Source organism: Arvicanthis niloticus, chromosome 21, assembly GCF_011762505.2.
Source record: "Arvicanthis niloticus isolate mArvNil1 chromosome 21, mArvNil1.pat.X, whole genome shotgun sequence".
In the NCBI taxonomy this organism is placed as follows: Eukaryota; Metazoa; Chordata; class Mammalia; order Rodentia; family Muridae; genus Arvicanthis; species Arvicanthis niloticus.
Window position 1 is genome coordinate 49187726 of NC_047678.1, and position 20012 is coordinate 49207737.

The 20012-nt window shown below is 42.1% G+C and overlaps 1 protein-coding gene across 1 annotated transcript in view; it reads left to right on the top strand.

Annotated features, from left to right (window-relative positions):
* The first annotated feature begins 6796 nt into the window (after positions 1–6796).
* The window catches only part of Arhgap28 (Rho GTPase activating protein 28), a 177472-nt gene continuing 164256 nt past the window's right edge, over positions 6797–20012 (top strand). The window contains exon 1 of the mRNA XM_034484507.2: positions 6797–7031. Within this exon, the coding sequence (XP_034340398.1) occupies positions 6916–7031 (116 nt within the window). The 5' untranslated portion in view covers positions 6797–6915. The remainder of the gene's footprint in view (positions 7032–20012) is intronic.

Consider the following 20012-nt stretch of genomic DNA (forward strand, 5'->3'; position numbering starts at 1 on the left):
TGGCCAGCCTGGGACCCTGGCAGATTTCCTGTCAGGAGCTCAGGATAAAGTTTAAAGCTCTTCCAAGGCTCACATACATCCCGGGTCAGAAAAATGCTCGTTTTCTTCACCTACTTCCTAATACTCTCCGCTCTCCACTTTGATTGTCCAGCAAAGCTGCCTTCTTAGATCTTTTCCAGGACCCTTTTCCAGTCCACACTACAGTGCCGTTCTTCAAATGTCTCCAACTGCTGATGTCTATTTAACAATTTAAAAAAACCCTGTAATTCATCTCTTAGAATGATTTATTTTCTTTCCTTTTTAAAAAAATTATTTATTTAATGTATGAGTGTTCTGCTGCATGTACACCTGCCAGACCAGAAGAGCACACCAGATCCTATTGCAGACGGTCATGAGCCACCATGTGCTTGCTGGGAATTGAACTCAGGACCTCTGGAAGAGCAGCCAGTGCTCTTAACCACTGAGCCATCTCTCCAACCCTTAGGATGCTTTCTTTTTTCATTTTTCTTTTCTTTTTCTTTCTTTCTTTTTTTTTTTTTTTTTTTTTTTTGGGACAAAGGTCAAACTTTTGTTTTTATTAAGCACATTCCACAGTACAAAGCCGCCATGATAATATCTGTACAATTTAACAGTTTCAATAGCTGTTCAGACACACATTTCTTTCAAACAGATAATTGGCAAACATAATTAATTACCAGTTAGAATTAGACTACCCCAATGTTGTAACACATTAATATAGCAGTAATTTACAGTTGCTCAATTACGGCTAGCAAAATAAAGTCCTTAGGATGCTTTCTTAAAGGTTTAATTTTATTTTTAATTTTGCCTTTATATAGTTCTGCGCGCCATGTACATGCAGTGTCCGCAGAGGCCAGAAGAGGGAGTCAGATCACTGGAACTAGAGTTACAGATACTTGTGAGCCACCATGTGGGTGCTGAGGATCTAACTGGGGTTCTCTTGAAGGGCATATAGTATTTGTAACTGACAAACCATTTCTCTAGAGGAAATGCTAAAAATTCCTCCCATGGGTGGTGGTGGTGGTGATGGTGCTGGTGGTAGTAGTGTGTGTGTATGCACGTGTATCTGTATGTGTGCATGAGGGTGAGCATACATGTGTATGTACATGTATGTAGAGGCCAGAGTATCTTCAATCACTACCCACGTTATGGTTTGAGACAGAGTCTCTCACTGAACCTGGAGCTCATCAATTCAGCTAAGTTAATTGGCCAGTGAGCCCCAGGTATCTTCTTGTCTCTGTCTCCACAGAATTTGGATTGAGGAGGTGTGCCACCACATCCAGCTTTTTACATGGATACTGGGAATGCAAAAGCAGGTCTTTCTGCTACTGTGGCAAGCTCTCCATCTACTGTACCATTCCCCCAGCCCCAAGAAAGGCTTTCTTTGATGAGTTATTTCTCTAGCCATGTCTATGGCTGGCTGATATTCCCTCCCCCACCAGCCTGGGTCTATTAGTGGTGATTTATTTCCAATCAATAATGATTCAATTTATTTGCAGAAGTCCCTTATGTGACTCAGTTATGTCCGTCACATAAATAACTCATTGTGACCTGGCTGACTGGCTCTCATGGTGATATAATCTGCTTAACCCAATTACCACATTGATCACAGAGCCCAGAATGGCTAATGAAGAAAAATAGCTCCAGCCTCTCTATAGAAACAGATGCCGAGGAAGCAATAGAGAAAGTCAGAGTGGTCATAAAATTATGTCATTGTGAGAACATTCAGAAAAGAAAGTTGTATGATTTGAGTAGTACCAATCAATGTTTAGAAATATTTAAGAGGAACTGTTTAAGATTCATTAGTTTAACAGAGTATGAGGAATTTACACAACATCTTTCAGACACTTTAAGAAATACTTGTCTTGGGCTGGGGGTGGGAAGTACATTAAATGGTAGAGTGTTTGCTGGGCATCCATGAAGCACTGGATTCGACCCCAGCACCACATGACTGAGCATGCTGGCACATGCCTGTAATCCTGGCACTCAGAAGGTGGTGACTGGAGGATCACAAGTTCAGGGTGTGCTTTGCTACATTGAAAGTTTAACAAAGCCAGCCTAAGATACCAGATGATGTCTCAAGAACAAAAATAAACAACAACAACAAACCTGTTTTATCAAAGTGTTTCTTCTCCATCTAAACACAGTTGTGGACTCATCTGTCTCAGTCTTTCCAGAGGATCTGTGGTCACAGGGGGTGGAATGAGCACTGTGGCCAGCACCCTCTCAATGCATTACAACTGGGCCTTCATTTCCTGAAGCTGGGGCACTCGGTGACTATCCAAGCACTTCTGCCAGACAAGCAGAAAGGCCAGGAGGGGCACATCCCCTTTGTCCACATGAAGGTTTTACATAAATGTCCAGCTTTCTTGCATTTCCTAATAGGACTGGGCATGCTGGGTTATCTCCATACTTTGGAATCATCAGAGCTGGGGCTCCCTGGTGTTCAGTGAAGTTAGGACTCCAAGGATATTTCTGGAAGGATTGAAAGGGAGATCCCAGTGAGTGGAGTAATAAAAAGGAGAGAAGGGACTGAGCGCACATCTATCAAGGGTGTATGATACTGTCTTAGTTAGGGTTTCTATTGACGTGAGGAAACACTATGACAGAAAAGGAAGTTGAAGAGGAAAGGTTAATTCTGCTTATAAGTCCACAGCACTGTTCATCATCGGAGGAAGGAAGTCAGGACAGGATCTCAAAGAGGGCAGGATCCTGGAGGCAGGAGCTGATGCAGAGGCCACGGAGAAGTGCTACTTACTGGCTTGTTCTTATGGATTGCTCAGCCTGCCAGGGTAGGGATGGTGCCACCCACCATGGGCTGGGCCCTTTCCCATCAATGGCTAATAAAGAAAATGCCCTGTAGCTGGATCTTATGGAGGCATTTTCTCTATTGAGAGTCCCTCCTTTCAGATGACTCTAGTTTGTATGTAGTTATGTTTAGTAGGTTGATAGGTGTTTTAAGGATAAGCCCTTTGCTTTTCTTCCAGTTCTGGGAGGATATTTGGTCAGTTCTCACGTTTCAAATTAGGGATTAGAGCAGTATCTCCAGTAAGTGGCAATCCCATTATCCAGACCCAGACTCGGCTCTCTAGCCTTTTTTGACTGCTCTCCTTTTCTGTTCATTAAGTAGAGTCTGGCTGCACCCAAGGTCCCCATAGTCTGCAGATCTCTGATGCTTCTTCATGCCCACCTATCGACAGAGCCACAACACATGCAGAAAAACCTGGCAACCCTCAACACAGTCTAAGAGCAGATAATGAGAATAAATTATACACACCCTTATAAAGAAATACTATAAAAAATAAGTGTAATTGCCACTTAATATTTTTATGCTATTGGTACTTAACCTTTAGTATACTAAATAGGTTTATGAAAAGTTACACAAAGAAACACAAATTAAGTCCTGCTTATTTGTTTACATCGAGTAAGGAAGTGTGCATTTTACATCTCAGGAAACCTTTTATGTTAACACTTTTAAGAACCTGGATTTAGACTGCAGACAGCCTGGTATGAGTTTGAACCTTGCTATGTCCTGGCCTGGTGTCCACAGTCCGGATGTTACTTGGTGCTGTGAACACTTGCTGAAGCATTTGTGGGCTGATGTTTTGACATCTAGAACAGAAAAGAACAGAACAGAACAGAACAGAACAGAACAGAACAGAACAGAACCTGGTTCAAGGGTAGCTCCTTTCTCTCAAATGTGCAGAGACAGGTCTACAAAGTAGCATGTTGCTCGGGGTCCCATGTTTTGCTGCTGTTGGCCTGGTGTGGATACCCACGTCTCCTTATTCTAAGCCTTATTCTAATGCTTGGAACAGGAAACTCAAACTTGTTTTCCTGTTACCCTGACTCCAATAAACAGAAAGTGCTATTTCAGAACAAATGCCCATGCTCCACTGTCCAGACAACTTTATCTTTCTGAAGGTCCTCTGAAGGTGGACTTGTTCCACCACAGGCCAGCTATCACTGCCTTATGATGTCATCTCTATCCTGAAGGTCTTCTTCCACCCCTGTCTCTGTCTCTTCTCTTTCAGTCCTGGGGATCAGTCAGTATCAAACTCAGGGTCATCAACATGTCAGGAAGGTGTCCCACCATGGGCCCCCAAATGCTTTTCATACTGTCTATATTGCTAAACTTGTTTAGGCTGGAAATTATTGACCAACAAAACATCTGTAGAGGTAATATTTTGTCTTTAATGGAAAGCACGATTATACACCTGGTGCACCCACATTAGCAGTTTCACTTAAGGGATTCTGCCCCAATTTGGGGGCAGCCCAATGTGTGCTCAGTATCTTGATGGAAGGAGACGGATCACTCAGCTCAGGTGATGAAGACAGCAAGAGAGAGACTGTCTCTAAAATGGTGCCTATAATAAAGGAAGGAGTATGGCATGATTCAGGAACACTTAGCCATCGCCATGTCTAGGTCTGCCTACCAAGTAGTAGTTACCAGACTCCAGATAGAGTAAGCATAGGGCTTCCATTGGGGTTGCAGCTTCAGGGAGAAGAATACTACCTTCCCTGTAGCAAATAAGCCTGGGGATTGGTGTACAACATTTCTTCCCATCTCTCTAGATTTCCTGCTGGTTTCTCTTCTGGGTTACAGAAGACCTGATCCAGCCCCTAGAGACCGTAAGTCACATCAGGTCGGCCAATCTGAAAGGCTAATAGAAGGAGCTTAAATAACACATTCTGCCATCCAACATGGACAGTCTAGCATCTTTCTGAAACCTGAAGACTCAAGGAAGCTGACAAGAGCTGTACTTTATAGCTCACACAGATATTTGGAAAATGGTACTATACACAGAACTTGTTTTGATTGACTGTTTCAGGGATATGAAGCAGTATGAGTCATTTATAAGAATCTTCTTGACGAGCCTGAAAGGTAAGAACCACTACCCGGAAGAGTACTATCCACTTAGCCAATTCACTTGTATTCCACCCATTCATTCACTTCATTCATTCACTCATCCATCCATCCACCAAACCTTCTGTCCTAGTTAGGGTTACTATTTTTGGGATGAAACCATGAGCAAAAAAACTTGGGGGGGGAGGGAGGAAAGGCTTTATTTCCCTCACAGTTCCATGTAAGGAATCTTCATCAAACAAAAGCAGTGAGGGCAGGAACTCAAGCAGGGCAGGAACCTGGAGGCAGGAGCTGATGCAGAAGCTATGGAGGGGTGCTGCTCTCTGGCTTGCTCATGATGGCTTCCTCAGCCTGACTTCTTAAGAACTCAGGACCACCATCCCAATGCCAGCACCACCCACAATGGACTGGGCCCTCCCCCACCAATCACTAGTATAGAAAACACAGGTTTGCCTACAGCCTGATTTTTATGGGGGCATTTTCTTAATTGAGGCTCCTTCCCCTCAGATGACCTCAGCTTGTGTCAAGTTGATATACAACTATCCAGCACACCTTCCTTTCTGGAGTGTGTGCTATGTGAAACAAGAGGGGCTCTGGAGTATAAGGGTATAAGAGAAAAAAAAAAAAAAAAAAAAAAAAAACCCAAACAAAAAAGTCCCCGGATACCAGCTTTCCAGCAGTTTGCAGTTGAGTAGAAAGAACCAACTTGCTGGAAAATAGTAATTTGATCTTGAGTTAGCAATGGGTTTTCCCCTCAGGCTTTCTTCTCCTTGGTGTTTCCCTCAGAGAAGTTTCCTGGTTTCAGCTGGGCTTTGGGGGGAAAAAAAAGACCATGACTTATAGCAGTTACTCAAGTGGATGCCAGAGCAAAGAAACACACAGGGCATGGTCTGGAGAGTCTACCTTCATCACAGAGCAGAATGTAATTACTCCTGTAACAAAGCAAGAGTAATTTCTAGAAAGTGGTGGGGGGAGTAAGAGGTGGGGGAGGGGACTTTGATTGATGATCACTAAGAGGTTTCACAGGGGACTCCGGGAGAGAATTTTGAAAGCAGTTCCAGGCAGAAACACAATCAGGAGAAAGACTATATTGTACTTTCTGGTATGTTACATACATTGTGTGTGTGTGTGTTTATAACCTTCTCCCCTAAAAAGCCTCCTGAAAATACCATTCATTGAGCCCGTGGCAATCAGTACTTTTCAGACAGTCTGGAAACAGTATCTGTCAGGGATCAGGACTGGGTGGAGGAAAGGGATGTTAGGAATGAGGTAAGAGTCTGGCTGTTGCAGTCTTGAGGGTTTGGGAAGAAAGCTCAGTCTTGCACATGCAGAGGAATGGTTTTGGGCAAAAGGGAAATCGGATTCACTGTAATGTAACTTAGACTAGCAGACGTCAGTGCCACCCAGTTCTTCAATTTCTGATTCGGATGTTTAAATGAGAGTGTCTTATTTTCTTCCTTTCTTCCCCAGAGCACCCATTCCAGACCTAGCCTTTCTCCCCTTGCCTAAGGCATGATTTCTGTCTCACTTCTGACTGCCAGGCAGGAAATGTTCCTAGCCATGGGATAAGCCTCCCGTTTGAAGGGGGCGAGGAGGAGGTTGAGAAGAGGAAAAGAGAAACAAAGGAAGAAAAACACAAACTTTACTAGAGCAGCTGGCTGGAGCCACAAGCTTCAGGCAGGTTTCCAGTTTCCTAGAAGCAGGGATCCGTGGGCGTGGCCCCTAGTGTATGCTAATCTGCCCCCTGTACTCTGTGGGCGTGTCCTCGGTGTATGCTAATCTGTCTGTTGTACTCTGTGGGCGTGGCTCTTAGTTATGCTAATCTGTGCGCCTTGTTTTGTGGGCGTGGCCCGCAGTGTATGCTAATCTGCCGAGGTACTCTGTGGGCGTGGCCCTATGGCGGGCGGGGCCGTCCTAGCCGCGGATCCTTGGGGCGCCGGACGCTCGGGGCCGCTGACCCGCTCCCGGAGCTGGTCCACGTTGGTCCCGGTCTTTGTTCTGGGTCGGCGCCGGGACATGCGCCGCTGAGGATGGAGGTGGAGGATTCGGGCGGCGTGGTGCTGACCGCCTACCACTCGCACGCGCGCTCGCAACCGCAGGGCGCGGAGCCACGCTGCGCGTCCCGGGCCAGCCATCCGCTCAGCAGGTACGGAGCTGCACTGCGGGGCCGCGCGCGCGTCGGTCGGGGCGGGAAGAGGGCAGCGCTTAGGCAAGTTTTTTTTTTTTTTGTGGAGTTGATAACTGAGACCGCTCTTTGTATGGCCCTGATTGGAGATGAGAAATGGCCTGAACGAAGGTCTGTGTGTGGCTGGCTGAGGCTAGCGGGGTACTTGTAGTCTTGACGCAACTTTATGAAGAGTTAGACAAACACACCATATCTGTGGAAGGCTCTCACCACATACTGGAGAAATTTTAAAATATTACCAAAAACCAAACACAAGCCGGATGAAAAGAAAAAAGTTCTCGCAGATACTCAGATGAGCTATTTGGAGCTAAAGTTTCTCTCTAAAGGAAACCTCCACTGACGTAACAATTTCACTCCTACTGTAAATACCCTCAATTGTGTAAATACAGTGATGTCATTATTTGATGACTGCTGGTGCCGATTGTATGCAGCCAACACAATTCCTGTTTATTTCTTTGGGTGACCATGTGCATTTAGTAAACTATTGCTCTGGCATGTCCATCTGTTCCGCCAAAGACGGATGGACAAAAATATTGCAAATGTGAGATAGTTTGCCCTCTAGCATGTTTAGGGGACATTCCTTTGCTATCCACTACAACTATATCCGTGGACGGTTTTACTTATTTATTTTGACGCCTACACTAATGCGTGTTTTGATATCATCTCCTAATGGCATCTTACATCACTGTTATTTTCAGTTACTTGTTTTTTCCTCACACTCTTAACTTTATGTGACTATAATTACTGCTGTTTCCCAATTTAATTGATTTGTGACTATGTCACAGAATATGCTTTGGAAGGTATCCATGAGATGAACCAATCACACTGGCTTAGGAACTACATTGGTCTTAGCTAACAAAGAAATTATTGTTTCTTCCAGAGAGAGCAGGTTGAGTCAAATCTCATTTTAAAACAGACAGTGAGAAATGGACCAGTTTCCTCCCGCAGCCGGAGTCATGCACATCATTTAAACACCGCTCGAAGATACAAACTCCCCTTTGTGTTGAGTGTGTAATTCTTTTAGAAGAAAATACCATCTTGGACCATTATGACTTACACTTTGAGTGACTAAATAGAGGGGATTGGATGCAAGGCAGGGGCCAGTTTTCTACATTCTTAAGTGGCTTGGGTGTAGCTTAAGCCCTAGCAGCTGTCTGTGGGCATCAGCCAGATAGCTGAAAGCAAATTGGAGGGAGATATTTTTTTTTATTATCTCAGCATGTGGTCTTGTAGGATGGTAATTTGTGAGAGTGGGAGAGCTGATTGATATCATAGTCAGACCTTTACCATAAACCAATTGGGTCTAAGTTTGCAATGTTGCCAGTTGCCTTGTATTCCATGGGACCCTCTGCTTCTCCCTTCTCTGAGGCAGGGGATGGGAGTGTGCAGCCCTCTTTCCAGCCCTCACACAGCAGAATTATGGGAGGAGAGCTTAACTCCTTGGCCCTCAGTAAAGCACTGAAAATAGAGGTTCCTGTGTTTACTAGGAGCCAGAGGATACTACATCATCCATCATGTGTCTGATAACAGAAATTATCAGACCCAGTTATTAACCTTTGACTTACTAGCTACTGATCAATTCTTCCCTTCAAGCCAAGAAGCAAGACGATATTGTTCTGCTTTGGAAGAAAGCACCCCCTTCTTTCACAAACACGCTTTTCTTAAGCTTGTGTATATATTTGGAGCCTACTTGTGGAGCAGTGAGCAGTCTGGCTCTAGGAAAGTGGCTCTTCCCAAAGATTGTCATTCATTAGTGCTTGCTAACACAGATGGAAATCAAAGCTAAACTTTCCGTCTTCCTCCTCAGGCCTCTACTACATACACCTCATTGTTCTGGGTTTGGGGTCTTATTTTTTTTCCCGCCAAACTATATCTCCCACTATTATATCCAAATACCAAAAACGTATCTGGCATAATGTAATAGCCAAATAAATATTTCCTGAGGAAATTAATGGATTCCTACTGAGATTTATAAAATGGTCAAGGTAAAATGGCAAGATTTTTAAGAACCAAACTCAGCCTGTCTGCACAGACTGTCAAGCACTGGAAACACAAAGATAAGTGGTATGTTCTTCCTGCCACTAAGATGTGGGCAGGCCAATAGAATTGTCAGCAAAAGGATGAAACAATAGAACCTTTGGAAGGAACGAAGTGGAAGTGGCACAATTTCTAATATAAGAATGTTTAGGTATAACCAGATCTCCAACTTCCAGTTAAGAATGGGGGCATAGCAGCTGGGGTCCATACTGCTGCCTGCCAACACTATCTCACTGTGCTGGCCTTGGGAGCCCCTGTTTGCCACACTCTTTCTGCTGCTTCTCTGCAGTGAAGTCAGCCAACCACTTAAATCTCTTTGGGGCCTGCCATTTGTTTATTTAATTTTGTTAAAGTAAATAAGCAGCAAAATATGCCTGTCAGGCTAGGCTTGGGGAAAGATTGTCAGACCTTGACTGTCACCTGCATTAATGACTGCCCTGTTTCAAGCAGGTGACTTGAGCTGCTCAGAACACCAACTCTAAAGAGATGGTGCAAATGCTGATGATGTACGCCCCTGGTGTGTGTGAAGTAGATGTTCTTGGTACTTGGTTCTCTATGAGAGAGAAGCTGGAAAACTAATCAGGGTCCAAACAACCTTGCCCAAAGCATCAATTACCATTGCAACAAAAGGGATCCATTTAAATGTCCGAGTTTTACAGCTCCCACATCAAACTTTTGAAGAGTTGAGGAAATCACTTGTTCTTACCTTGTTGGATGGATGGTTGGAGGATAGATGGGTGGATTACAGCTACATATGGCATATCATAAATGAAACTACCTCCAATCTCAGAAGTACATGTACTTTAGTGGGATTTCTGGGTACCTAAAAGACCTGCATTCAGGTTGGCTGGCAATACATCTTCTTCAGTTTTCAATAACAAAAGTTATCAATATTTGACATAGACAAGCAGTTTGTGGTATATAATATATAGACCATCCTTTGTTTCATTCTAAGAAGGTTAGTACACAGAGAACAAACAGTGTGCTGGTGAATAAGACAAGTTCCTGTTTCTTGGCATTTGTCTGTGGTGTTTGGGGCATTTGAAATAGCACTGGATTTCCCTTTGAGTTCTTCTGTGTTTCCTTGAGAATTCTCTGTTGTTTTTCTATGATCACTAACATTATGCTCCTTGACTCTTTACTGGGCATAGCCTGGGTAGATTTGATTCTTATGATAATTTTCTCATGTAACTTTTATCTTTTATGATTTCCTCAGGAATTGATTTAAAAGACTCTGCCATCTTTCTTTGCTCTAACTTCTCAGAAGGCAAGTGCCAGTCTCACAGAATCTCTGTCTGTTTTATGGAGGCGAGTAAATGAGATTCTGCAAATGTCTGATCTGTGAAAATAAACTGGTGAACTTAACTTCAGAACCACACTTTTTAGAAAGGCCCAAGCTGATTGTGAGAATCCTGAGAATGTTGACAAACATCCAAAATACGTTCACGTAAGAAGAGATTTAGCCAACCGTGATGCTTGTTGCCTGAGATTTCAACAATTTCCTTAGTTGTATGAAGTAATGATGCAGACATTTGTGTGTGTGTGTGTGTGTGTGTGTGTGTGTGTGTGTCTGTGTGTCTGTGTCTCTGTGTCTCTGTGTGTGTCTGTGGTGATTGGTGATTATTTCTAGTCGTACATTCAACGTCCTGAGAAAAAATAAAACCAGAGTAGGAGACAAACATCTCTTCCTCATAAGCCAATGGAGCCTGAGTCAGGGTCCCATGGGCTCGCCTCTGCAGCCTAGGCCACGCTTTTGTGAGGGAGAGGTTAGATCTTAATATTACAACATATTATATATATATAATATATAATTATATATAACATATATAATTATATATATAACATATATAATATATATAGAGAGAGAAAGAGAGAGAGAACACTTTGATAAAACAGATTTGATGACGATTCAGAAAATATTTTGGGCAAAACTAAGCTTAGCAATTCTTAATGATCTATTTTTGGGGGTACGTTTCTGGGTTGAAATTAGTTTAAAAGATACATGTTTCAATAGGTCAATACTTGTTAGATAACACTAATGCAAGCCCATATGAGTTTGTGCTTATACAAAGAACAGCAAACTCTAGGGGATGGTGGGCTGCTCGTTCTAGAAGGCTCAGAAGCAGGGATGGAAATGGAATTCTTAGATGAGGGTAGGTATTTATAGGCCATTTTTTATATTGTGGTTGAAAGCAGAGCTGAGGTCTCTGGTTTCCTTCATGGACTCCCTGCTGAGTGGAGGTCCCTCCATATGTGGAACTGTTGCTGAACATCTGGTGTATTTCCTTTGCTCCTCTCATTAGGGTAAACAGTTGGCCAGTTGCTCTATTCACTTTTAACCTACTCAGTTCTCCCTGATCCTTAATCCCCAAAGTAAATACAAATACTCAGGAAGTTTAGAGTGATGTAGAAGTACCTTTTCCCCTCAACTTCTAATTTGCATGGTGTACAGTTACATCCTGCTTGAACCAGGATTTCCCATGGGCTCTCCACTGCAGCCCAGTCCAGTATTCACCTTCACCCGGATTCCTTAAATGTTCCCATGTTACAAAACCACCGTTTCAGTGGCCAAAACTGAAGAGAATGACCAAGGCCTACTACAGTTAACTAAACTACTGATTAGATTCTTATTTCACTAGTTTCCTTGTTAGAATTAATTTTCTGTTCATATAGTTGAATCCAAGATCCCACAGTGATCTTAACTACATCCCCCAAGGCTCCCCTCAGCTGTGGTAATCTGTCTTTTATGACTCTGGCAGTTATTGCAAGCTTGTTGATGATTTTACAGGAAGTTGCTTATAGTGAGTTAACACAATGTGTTCTTTTGAATTCAGTGAGAGCATGAGAAAGTTTTATGGAAGTGACAGTGGGCCATCCTGTCCGGTCTATGACACTAGCATATGTCCTAAAGATGGCGTTGGTCACCTGGGTCCATGACACTAGGATAACCTAATGAGGTTGATGTTGGTCACCTGACTAAGATGCTGTTGCTAGGCTCCTATACCACACAGTTACCACTTTCCCCTTTGCTATGAGTCTTTGTCCTCCTGGAAATACTTTATGCAAATATCTTTTCTTCCCAAACTATCATGTACTGATTTTACCATCTGTCTATGGATCACAAAAGCAAAAATTATTACAGGATGCTTTGATGATTTTTTTTCTCGTTTCATTTTGATTTGACTTAATTTATGTTCCATGGAATAATATATTCATCATTCTTTCTAAATTTATTTCTTTTATGTCCATCACTTCTTCAAACTGAACCCAATATAAATAGGCATCAGCAGTCATGTAATGAAATGATTTAGCTTTACCTGGCTTGATTTCATGAGGATATTAGGAACAATTTCCTAATTTGTCAAGTCCCTTTATTTATTTATTTATTTATTTATTTATTTATTTTTGGAGGCATTTTTTCCTGAAGCTTTAAGAGGGGAAACTAAATCACAGAGTTGCTAGATTAAATGCTTTGTGAGAGACTGTAGTTATTAAATCTCATCTCTTTATTTCTTAGAAGTGTCTAGACAACTGGTGGATCTTTCCTGAAATGGTACCTGGGTATCTGCAAATATATTTTAACCCAAGTAAACATTTCAATTCACATATAATCAAAATTTCTTTCTACTCTCCTCAAGCCAAGCAAATTACTTTTGGAGTAATTGCCACATTCTTATTCCCTTGCCATATGGTCTCCAGCTATCGGCTCCAGCTGGGAATAAAAGGCAGATGTTAGGTACGGAAGCAAGAGAGGACTATTTCTTAGAAGGAAGGTTGGCAATTAAATCCTGCCCATTTAAGAAATTGAATTCATTTTTAAATCTCTTTATATGAAAATACCAAGTCAATCACTTCCTTAAATAGTGTGGGAAAAAACCTTTCCTTGATTGTTCCAACCCTCCACTCCCTACCCCCCCCCAAAAAAAACAAAACAACAACAACAAAAAAGCCAAAACCTAATCCAAACCAAACCAACCAAACAAACAAAACCAAAACAAACAAAAAGACAAAAAATAAAAAAGGTAAAAATGGAGAACAGAAAGATAGCTCAAAGGATAAAGGGGCTCTATGCTACCCCTGATGACCTGATTCAGTCCCCAGGAGCCTCATGATAGAAGGACAGAAATGATTTCCTTCAGGTTGTCATCTGACCTCTACACGCATGCAGTGGGACATGAATATGTACATGTACACTCACACACATACACACACACACACACACACAGTAAAACAAATAAGTAAGTAATGCTGAACAAGATAAATGCAAGAGTTTAGTGAATACCTGTTAAGATGTATACGTTACTAAAGAGTAACCTATGATAATGTTAATAATTATTACTCTTTAAGACAGTGTTTTCCTATGCAGGTTTGGGTAGCCTGGAGAGCTCTGTGTAGCTCAGGCTAGTTTTGAACCTCTGCCAATTGCTAGAATTATAGGCATCCCTCCCGCCCACACACACACAAGGCTAAAATGATTATTTACTGTTCATAGTTTTTCCACATGCCAAAGAGCAAAATTAGATCCATATCTCTCACTTTGCACAAACATGTATTCAGACAGGATTAAAAACCTTAATGCCAACTAAGAGCACCGAATCGTTACTAGAAAATGTAGAGGAAGCACATTAGGGTAGAATTTATACAAGACCCCCAGCAGAAAATGGCCATGAGGATTGACAAGTCTATTACATGCAATTTCAAAGCTTCTGCACACAAGAAGGAACAGATAGCAGAGTGAACAGACAGCCTGGAGAAAGGGAGCAAACCTTTGCTAGCTATCCTCCAGACAGGTAGGGGTTCATAGCTAAAATGCATAAAGAACCGCAGAACCTAAACTTCCAAACTCGCAGTCAACAAATGGGCTGATGAACTAAATAGACAGGTCTCAGAAGAAGAAACACAAATGGCCAGTAACTATTTTAAGAAGTTCAAGATCCCTAGCTATCATGGAAAATGAAAATTAAAACCACTTTGTGATTCCATCTCCATCGAGAAAGCAAATGATGACAGGTGCAGGAGAGGAGCAGTTATCTCTGTCCCACAATCTCCTGGGAGTGTGACTAGCTCAGACACTGTGGAAACCAATGTGGGGCTTCTCCAAAGGTGAAAAGTAGGTCCACCCTGTGGTGGAGGCCACCCTATGGTACACCTCTGTCACTCCTGAGCATGCAACAAAAGGACTCCATGCCCTACCACAGAGACACATGCATGTCTGTGTTTATTAATGTTTGATCACAAAAGCAAGGAGACAAACCCAGCCTAGGTGTCCACCGACGGAGGAGCGGTTACTGAAAACATGGAATGTAGCCTCAATGGAATTTTGTTCAGTTGTAAGGAAAAGTTAACTAACACAATTTTCTGGACAATGAATTAAGCTAGAAAAGATGACAGTAAAGGAGGTGATGACCCGTGCTCAGAAAGGCAAGCAGCATGTTTTCTCTACTGTACAGATCCTAGCTTCTAGTTGATATGTGCGAATGTTTGTGTGGAAGTGTGGGCAGAGGTTGGGAAACTAGAAAGGGCCCATGAGATGGGGGAAAAAATAAGGTGCCTTTACTGGGCAGCGGGATACATATGGTATGAATATTGATGGAAAAGTGGAGGGCCATGGTCAAGTAGAGCTGGAGAGTCAACCAAACTAAGTATCTCTGAGAATGCCAGGAGGAAACCTGTTACTAAGTATCTCTGAGAATGGAGGGTGGGTGGGGGGACGAAACCTGTTACTAAGTATCTCTGAGGGGGGGAGGGGGAGACAAACCTGTTACTTTGTGTGATGAGAAAACTTGTTACTTTGTACACTGCTTAAAACATAACGTAAAAGGTCGGTGGGTTGTGGCACATCCTTTGGGTAACCCTGTGTTCTACCACAGTAAAGGACTATTGCAGATGAACTGTCTGTCTAACAGCTGTCGAGTGCCAGGTAATTCCTAGCGTGGGGAATGTATGTTACGCCTCATTTAGAGGAACAGCTGGGAGTGTCACGTTACTCTGAATAAAAAAAAAAAAAAAAAAAAAACCGGAGGAAGCCTGTGCATTCTTTGCAATCCCTCCAATGACTGGACGATGACCGCACACAAACAACTCAGAGGGCAGGAAGGAGAAACTGCAAACCAAAGATAAAGAAACAGGGGCGAATTTTTAAGCTGTCAAGCAAGTAGGACTTACCTAAGCCATTTTAGTCCTTGTGGGTTGTGGCACAGATTATCTTTTATGTAGAAAGATACATCTTTATACCTGCTGTGAACTTTGTGGGGAATCACAGGATTTCTCTTTCTTTCTTTCTTTCTTTCTTTCTTTCTTTCTTTCTTTCTTCCTTCCTTCCTTCCTTCCTTCCTTCCTTTCTTTCTTTCTTTTCACATTTGTAATGTATAGTAGGGACAAGAATTCATTTGAACTTGTTTCTTTGTTATTCATCTATGAAAATCAACACAGATAACTTTAATGAATGCCTTAAAAAAAAAAAAAAAACCCAACAAAACACCAATGTATCTATGTTCCTACAAAGGCCATTGATGAAGTTATGTGGTTTTCTTCATTGTTTTGCTTCTCCTCCTCCCCTTCCTCCTCCTTTTCCCCTTCCTCCTTCTCCTTCTCCTCCCCTTCCTTCTTTGCTTCCTTTTCCTCCTCTGCTTCTTCCTCCTCTCCCTCCTCTTCCTCCTCTCCTCTTTTTCCTCCTCTCCTCCTTCTCCTCTTTCTCCTCCCACTCTTTTTCTTCAAAGTTGGCCTCACTCACAAGCCTCTTGATTTGTCCTCACCAGCACTAGGACTGCAGGCTTTTGCCACCATGTGAGAAATCTGACAGATGCTAGAAAAACATTAAACTTTAAAAAATGATAACATGCTAGCATGGTAGAGCATGCCTTTAATCCCAGCACTCTGGAGACAGAACAGTCTAATCTCTGAGTTCAAGGCCAGCCTGGACTAAAAAGTAAGTCCCAACAATCAGGGCCACACAGTGAGACTGTTTCTAAACAAACAAACAAAATACCACAGTAATATGTCCTGCCTCATCTTCTCTGCTAGTCTTTAAGAGTTCAAGTTCACATATTAGGCCAGGTTACTGTTTTAATAGTTGATATTAAAGCCGTATTTAAGGAACAATAGATGCAAAGGAAAGAAATCACATGCAGCTAAAAAAACAAAGCCAAACTTATTTTCTGGAAGTTTCCTTGATGATAGTAATTGGAGCAGCTCTTACCACAACCATAACCTGCTGCTCTAATGAGTGTTCAATGATTAGTTGAACAACAGCGTCTTAGCTTTACTGAGCACTTACTCTGGGGCTAGCACTGAGCTAAGGGCTTGACATGCAAGTCTCATTTAAGTCCTGTGACACAGCAACTCCAGTAAAGTCACTTAAGACCACACACACGGCAAGGTTCCACCTCATCTCCTTCCAAAACCTGTCCCTTTGACTTGTTATTACAATCTTGTGACACTGATGAATATATTATGCATATGTCATTTTCTGACCCAATTTGATGAGGGATCATTGAGAGCAGCTTAAAACTGGAAGATGTTATAAATGTTCAGCTTTTATTTAAATGTTCATTTTGGCATGCATTTTAGTGTGTGTGTGTGTGCGCGCATGGAATGTGCATGCCTGTGTGTATGTATGTTTGAATGAGTGTGGACAATGAGTTTGGGTGCAGGTGCCACAGATTATTGTCAGGTGTCCTCCTTGGTGATTCTGCACCTTATATATTAAGGTGGAGATCTTTCACTTGAATCCTAAACTTGATGATTTGACTAGCTAGCCAGTGTGCTTAGGGATTCTATGTCTGTCTGCTGAGCCCTGGGATAACACACACACACACACACACACACACACACACACACACACCACACATTCACATGCACACATATACACACTTTCACATCTCTCTCTCTTACGCTCATACACATACACACAGCTACACACACATGCAATCACAGCACATACATACACATGCACATGTGCACACACACATACAACACATTCACATGTACAACACTCACACACACTTGCATCACACACATACACACAGGTTTGTACACATATGCATAGGCACTCACGCATGCATGCATGGCACACGCATACACACACATGCATACACATGCACACATGTACAGACACAGGCATACACACAACACATTCAGATACACAACACTTACACTCACATCTCTCTCTCACACACACATGCACACACATGGGTACACATACAATGCATACACACACGCACACACAGACACACACACATACACACAATTTTCCACGGGGATCTGAACTCCAGTCTTCACGATTGCATGGAAGCTCTTTTTACTCACTGAGCACCTGCCCTACTCCTGTTAATTAATTAATTAATTGGATTAGCATGCAGTTAAGGGTGAGTGGATATAAATAAGGTTTGGAAACTTTGTTATCATGAAGCTCAGTAACAGGACCTGCTGCCCACTCCTAAAAGCTAGGCTGTTTGCCTTACTGTAGTCATATTCAGGTAGCAATATTTAGAAGTCATTAAAACACCAAGCATTGGCAACATGGAGTCCCGTGAATTAACTTCTCTCCTCTTTCCACAGCAGAAGGAGGGTGAGCACTTTCTGGTCTGTAGACCTTAGGTGTGTGTTCATTGATTTGGTGTGTGCTCATAGACCTTAGATCTCAGCTGCCTTTCTTTTAGTTTGTTAACTAATTACCTTAATACCAAAATAGGTTTTTGTGGCTAAAATTAAAGCAAGTTTTTCCTTTTATCTTTTTGTTAAGGCTTACAAGAAGTCTTCATGAAGTGGTGAAGCTACACCTATGCGGTATTCCTGTCTGATACTGAGTCAGGTTTTCACCTATTTCTGACCTGAAGCTATAAAGAAATCTTTACTAACCCTCTGTCATAGCTTCCACCAGATCCCTCAGCAGATGCTCTACCAGATCTTCCGCCAGATCCTCCACCAAATCCTCCACCAGATCCCTCACCAGACCCCCTGCCAGATCCCTCACCAGACCCCCTGCCAGATCCCTCACCAGACCCCCTGCCAGATCCCTCACCAGATCCCTCACCAGACCCCCTGCCAGATCCCTCACCAGACTCTCTGCCAGATCCCTCACCAGACCCCCTGCCAGATCCCTCACCAGATCCCTCACCAGACCCCCTGCCAGATCCCTCACCAGACTCTCTGCCAGATCCCTCACCAGACCCCCTGCCAGATCCCTCACCAGACTCTCTGCCAGATCCCTCACCAGACTCTCTGCCAGATCTCCCACCAGTTCTCCCACCAAACCCTCACCAGACCCTTTATTGGGGCTTTTGAAGATTTTTTTTCTCTCATAACTTCTTTTTCTTGGCAGAAATTTTTATACAATTCTAAGTATATTGATAGATAAGATAGGCATGCTAATCAAACATAATGAATAATAAAATATTTAAAAATAATTCTTTGGCATATACGTATTACCAGGTTAAAATTAAAAGTAAATTTGCATGCTAATGAGCTGAATGTGATTATTTTTATATAAATAATAAGTTGTTGGCTAAATAATTGATGCTGCCGGATGTAGAGCATTGTATTTCAGAGTCAAATGAAACTTTGATTTTATAATTATTAATTCTGAAAATACCTCATTTCCTAAATACATAGTATAAAGTGGCACAGTTATGCTTAGGGCTATGTCTGAAATTGTTAGCAATTTTGCTCAAACCAATATTTATTTGTTAGTTTTTAAATGGCCAACTCAAATAACAATTTTGTTAATTTTTAGATTGAAACTAAGTTTTATAAAATATATTCTAAACAAACTTTGCCTCCATCATTCTCTTCCCAGATTCTTTCCATTTCAACTTCATGCCTTCTCTCTCTCTCAAGAAAACAGACAAACAACAAAACAAAACAAAAAACCAACCAACCAAAAACCAGAATAAAACAAAATGAACAAACTGTCAAAAAAGAAAAAAAAAAAAGAAGCTAAGATCATGAGAAACACATACACACTTGGATATGCACATTCAGATATACATACTCAGATAGATATACACACTCAGATAGATATACATACTCAGACACACTCAGATATACACACTCAGATATGCACACTCGGATATACACACTCAGATAGATAGACACACTCAGATAGACACACTCAGATAGACACACTCAGATAGACACACTCATATTACATACTCAGATAGACACACTCAGATATAGACAGATATACATACTTAGACATAGAATAGACATTCAGATATACACACTCACAAACAAACCTATAAAACCTCAAAATTGGAAACCATAATATACAAGCAAAAAAAAAAAAAAAAAGAAAAAAAAAGAAAAAAAAGAAAAAAAACCCAAAAAAACAAGAACCCCAAACCCAATGAGGTCAGAAAAATGCCCAGACAGAGAAATATGAGAGGAAATATTTTGCAGAAATACTCTTGAGTTCATTTAGTTTGACCATCTGCCTCTGGGCACGGGGCTTCCCTGAAGTCTGGTTTGTATAACCAGTGAGACTTCCTTGGAGAAACTGATTTTTCCTCTGAGAATGGTTGTTAATTGGAGACAGCTTCTGGGTTGGGAATGGGAGCTTGTGTCCGCTTCCCTTCTCAGTGCCGGGACCTCATCTACTTTGGACCTGTGCAAGCTCTGTGCATGCTGCCACAGTCTCTGAGTTCATGTGTGCGTCAGTCTTGTGTCTACAAGGCCTCCTGTCCTTGATGCTATCCATCCACTTTGCCCTCTAGAATCTCTCCATCTTCTCTAACGCTTAGTTCTCCGAGACCTGAATGAACAGGTTTGATGGCGATATCCCATTTAGGACTGACTTTTGAGACGTCTTTGTGTCCCTGCATATTGTCCGGTTGTGGGTCTGTGTTAGTTCCCATCTGCTGCAGGGGAAATTCTCTTAGGCTGAATGAGACACTGACCTATAGGTAT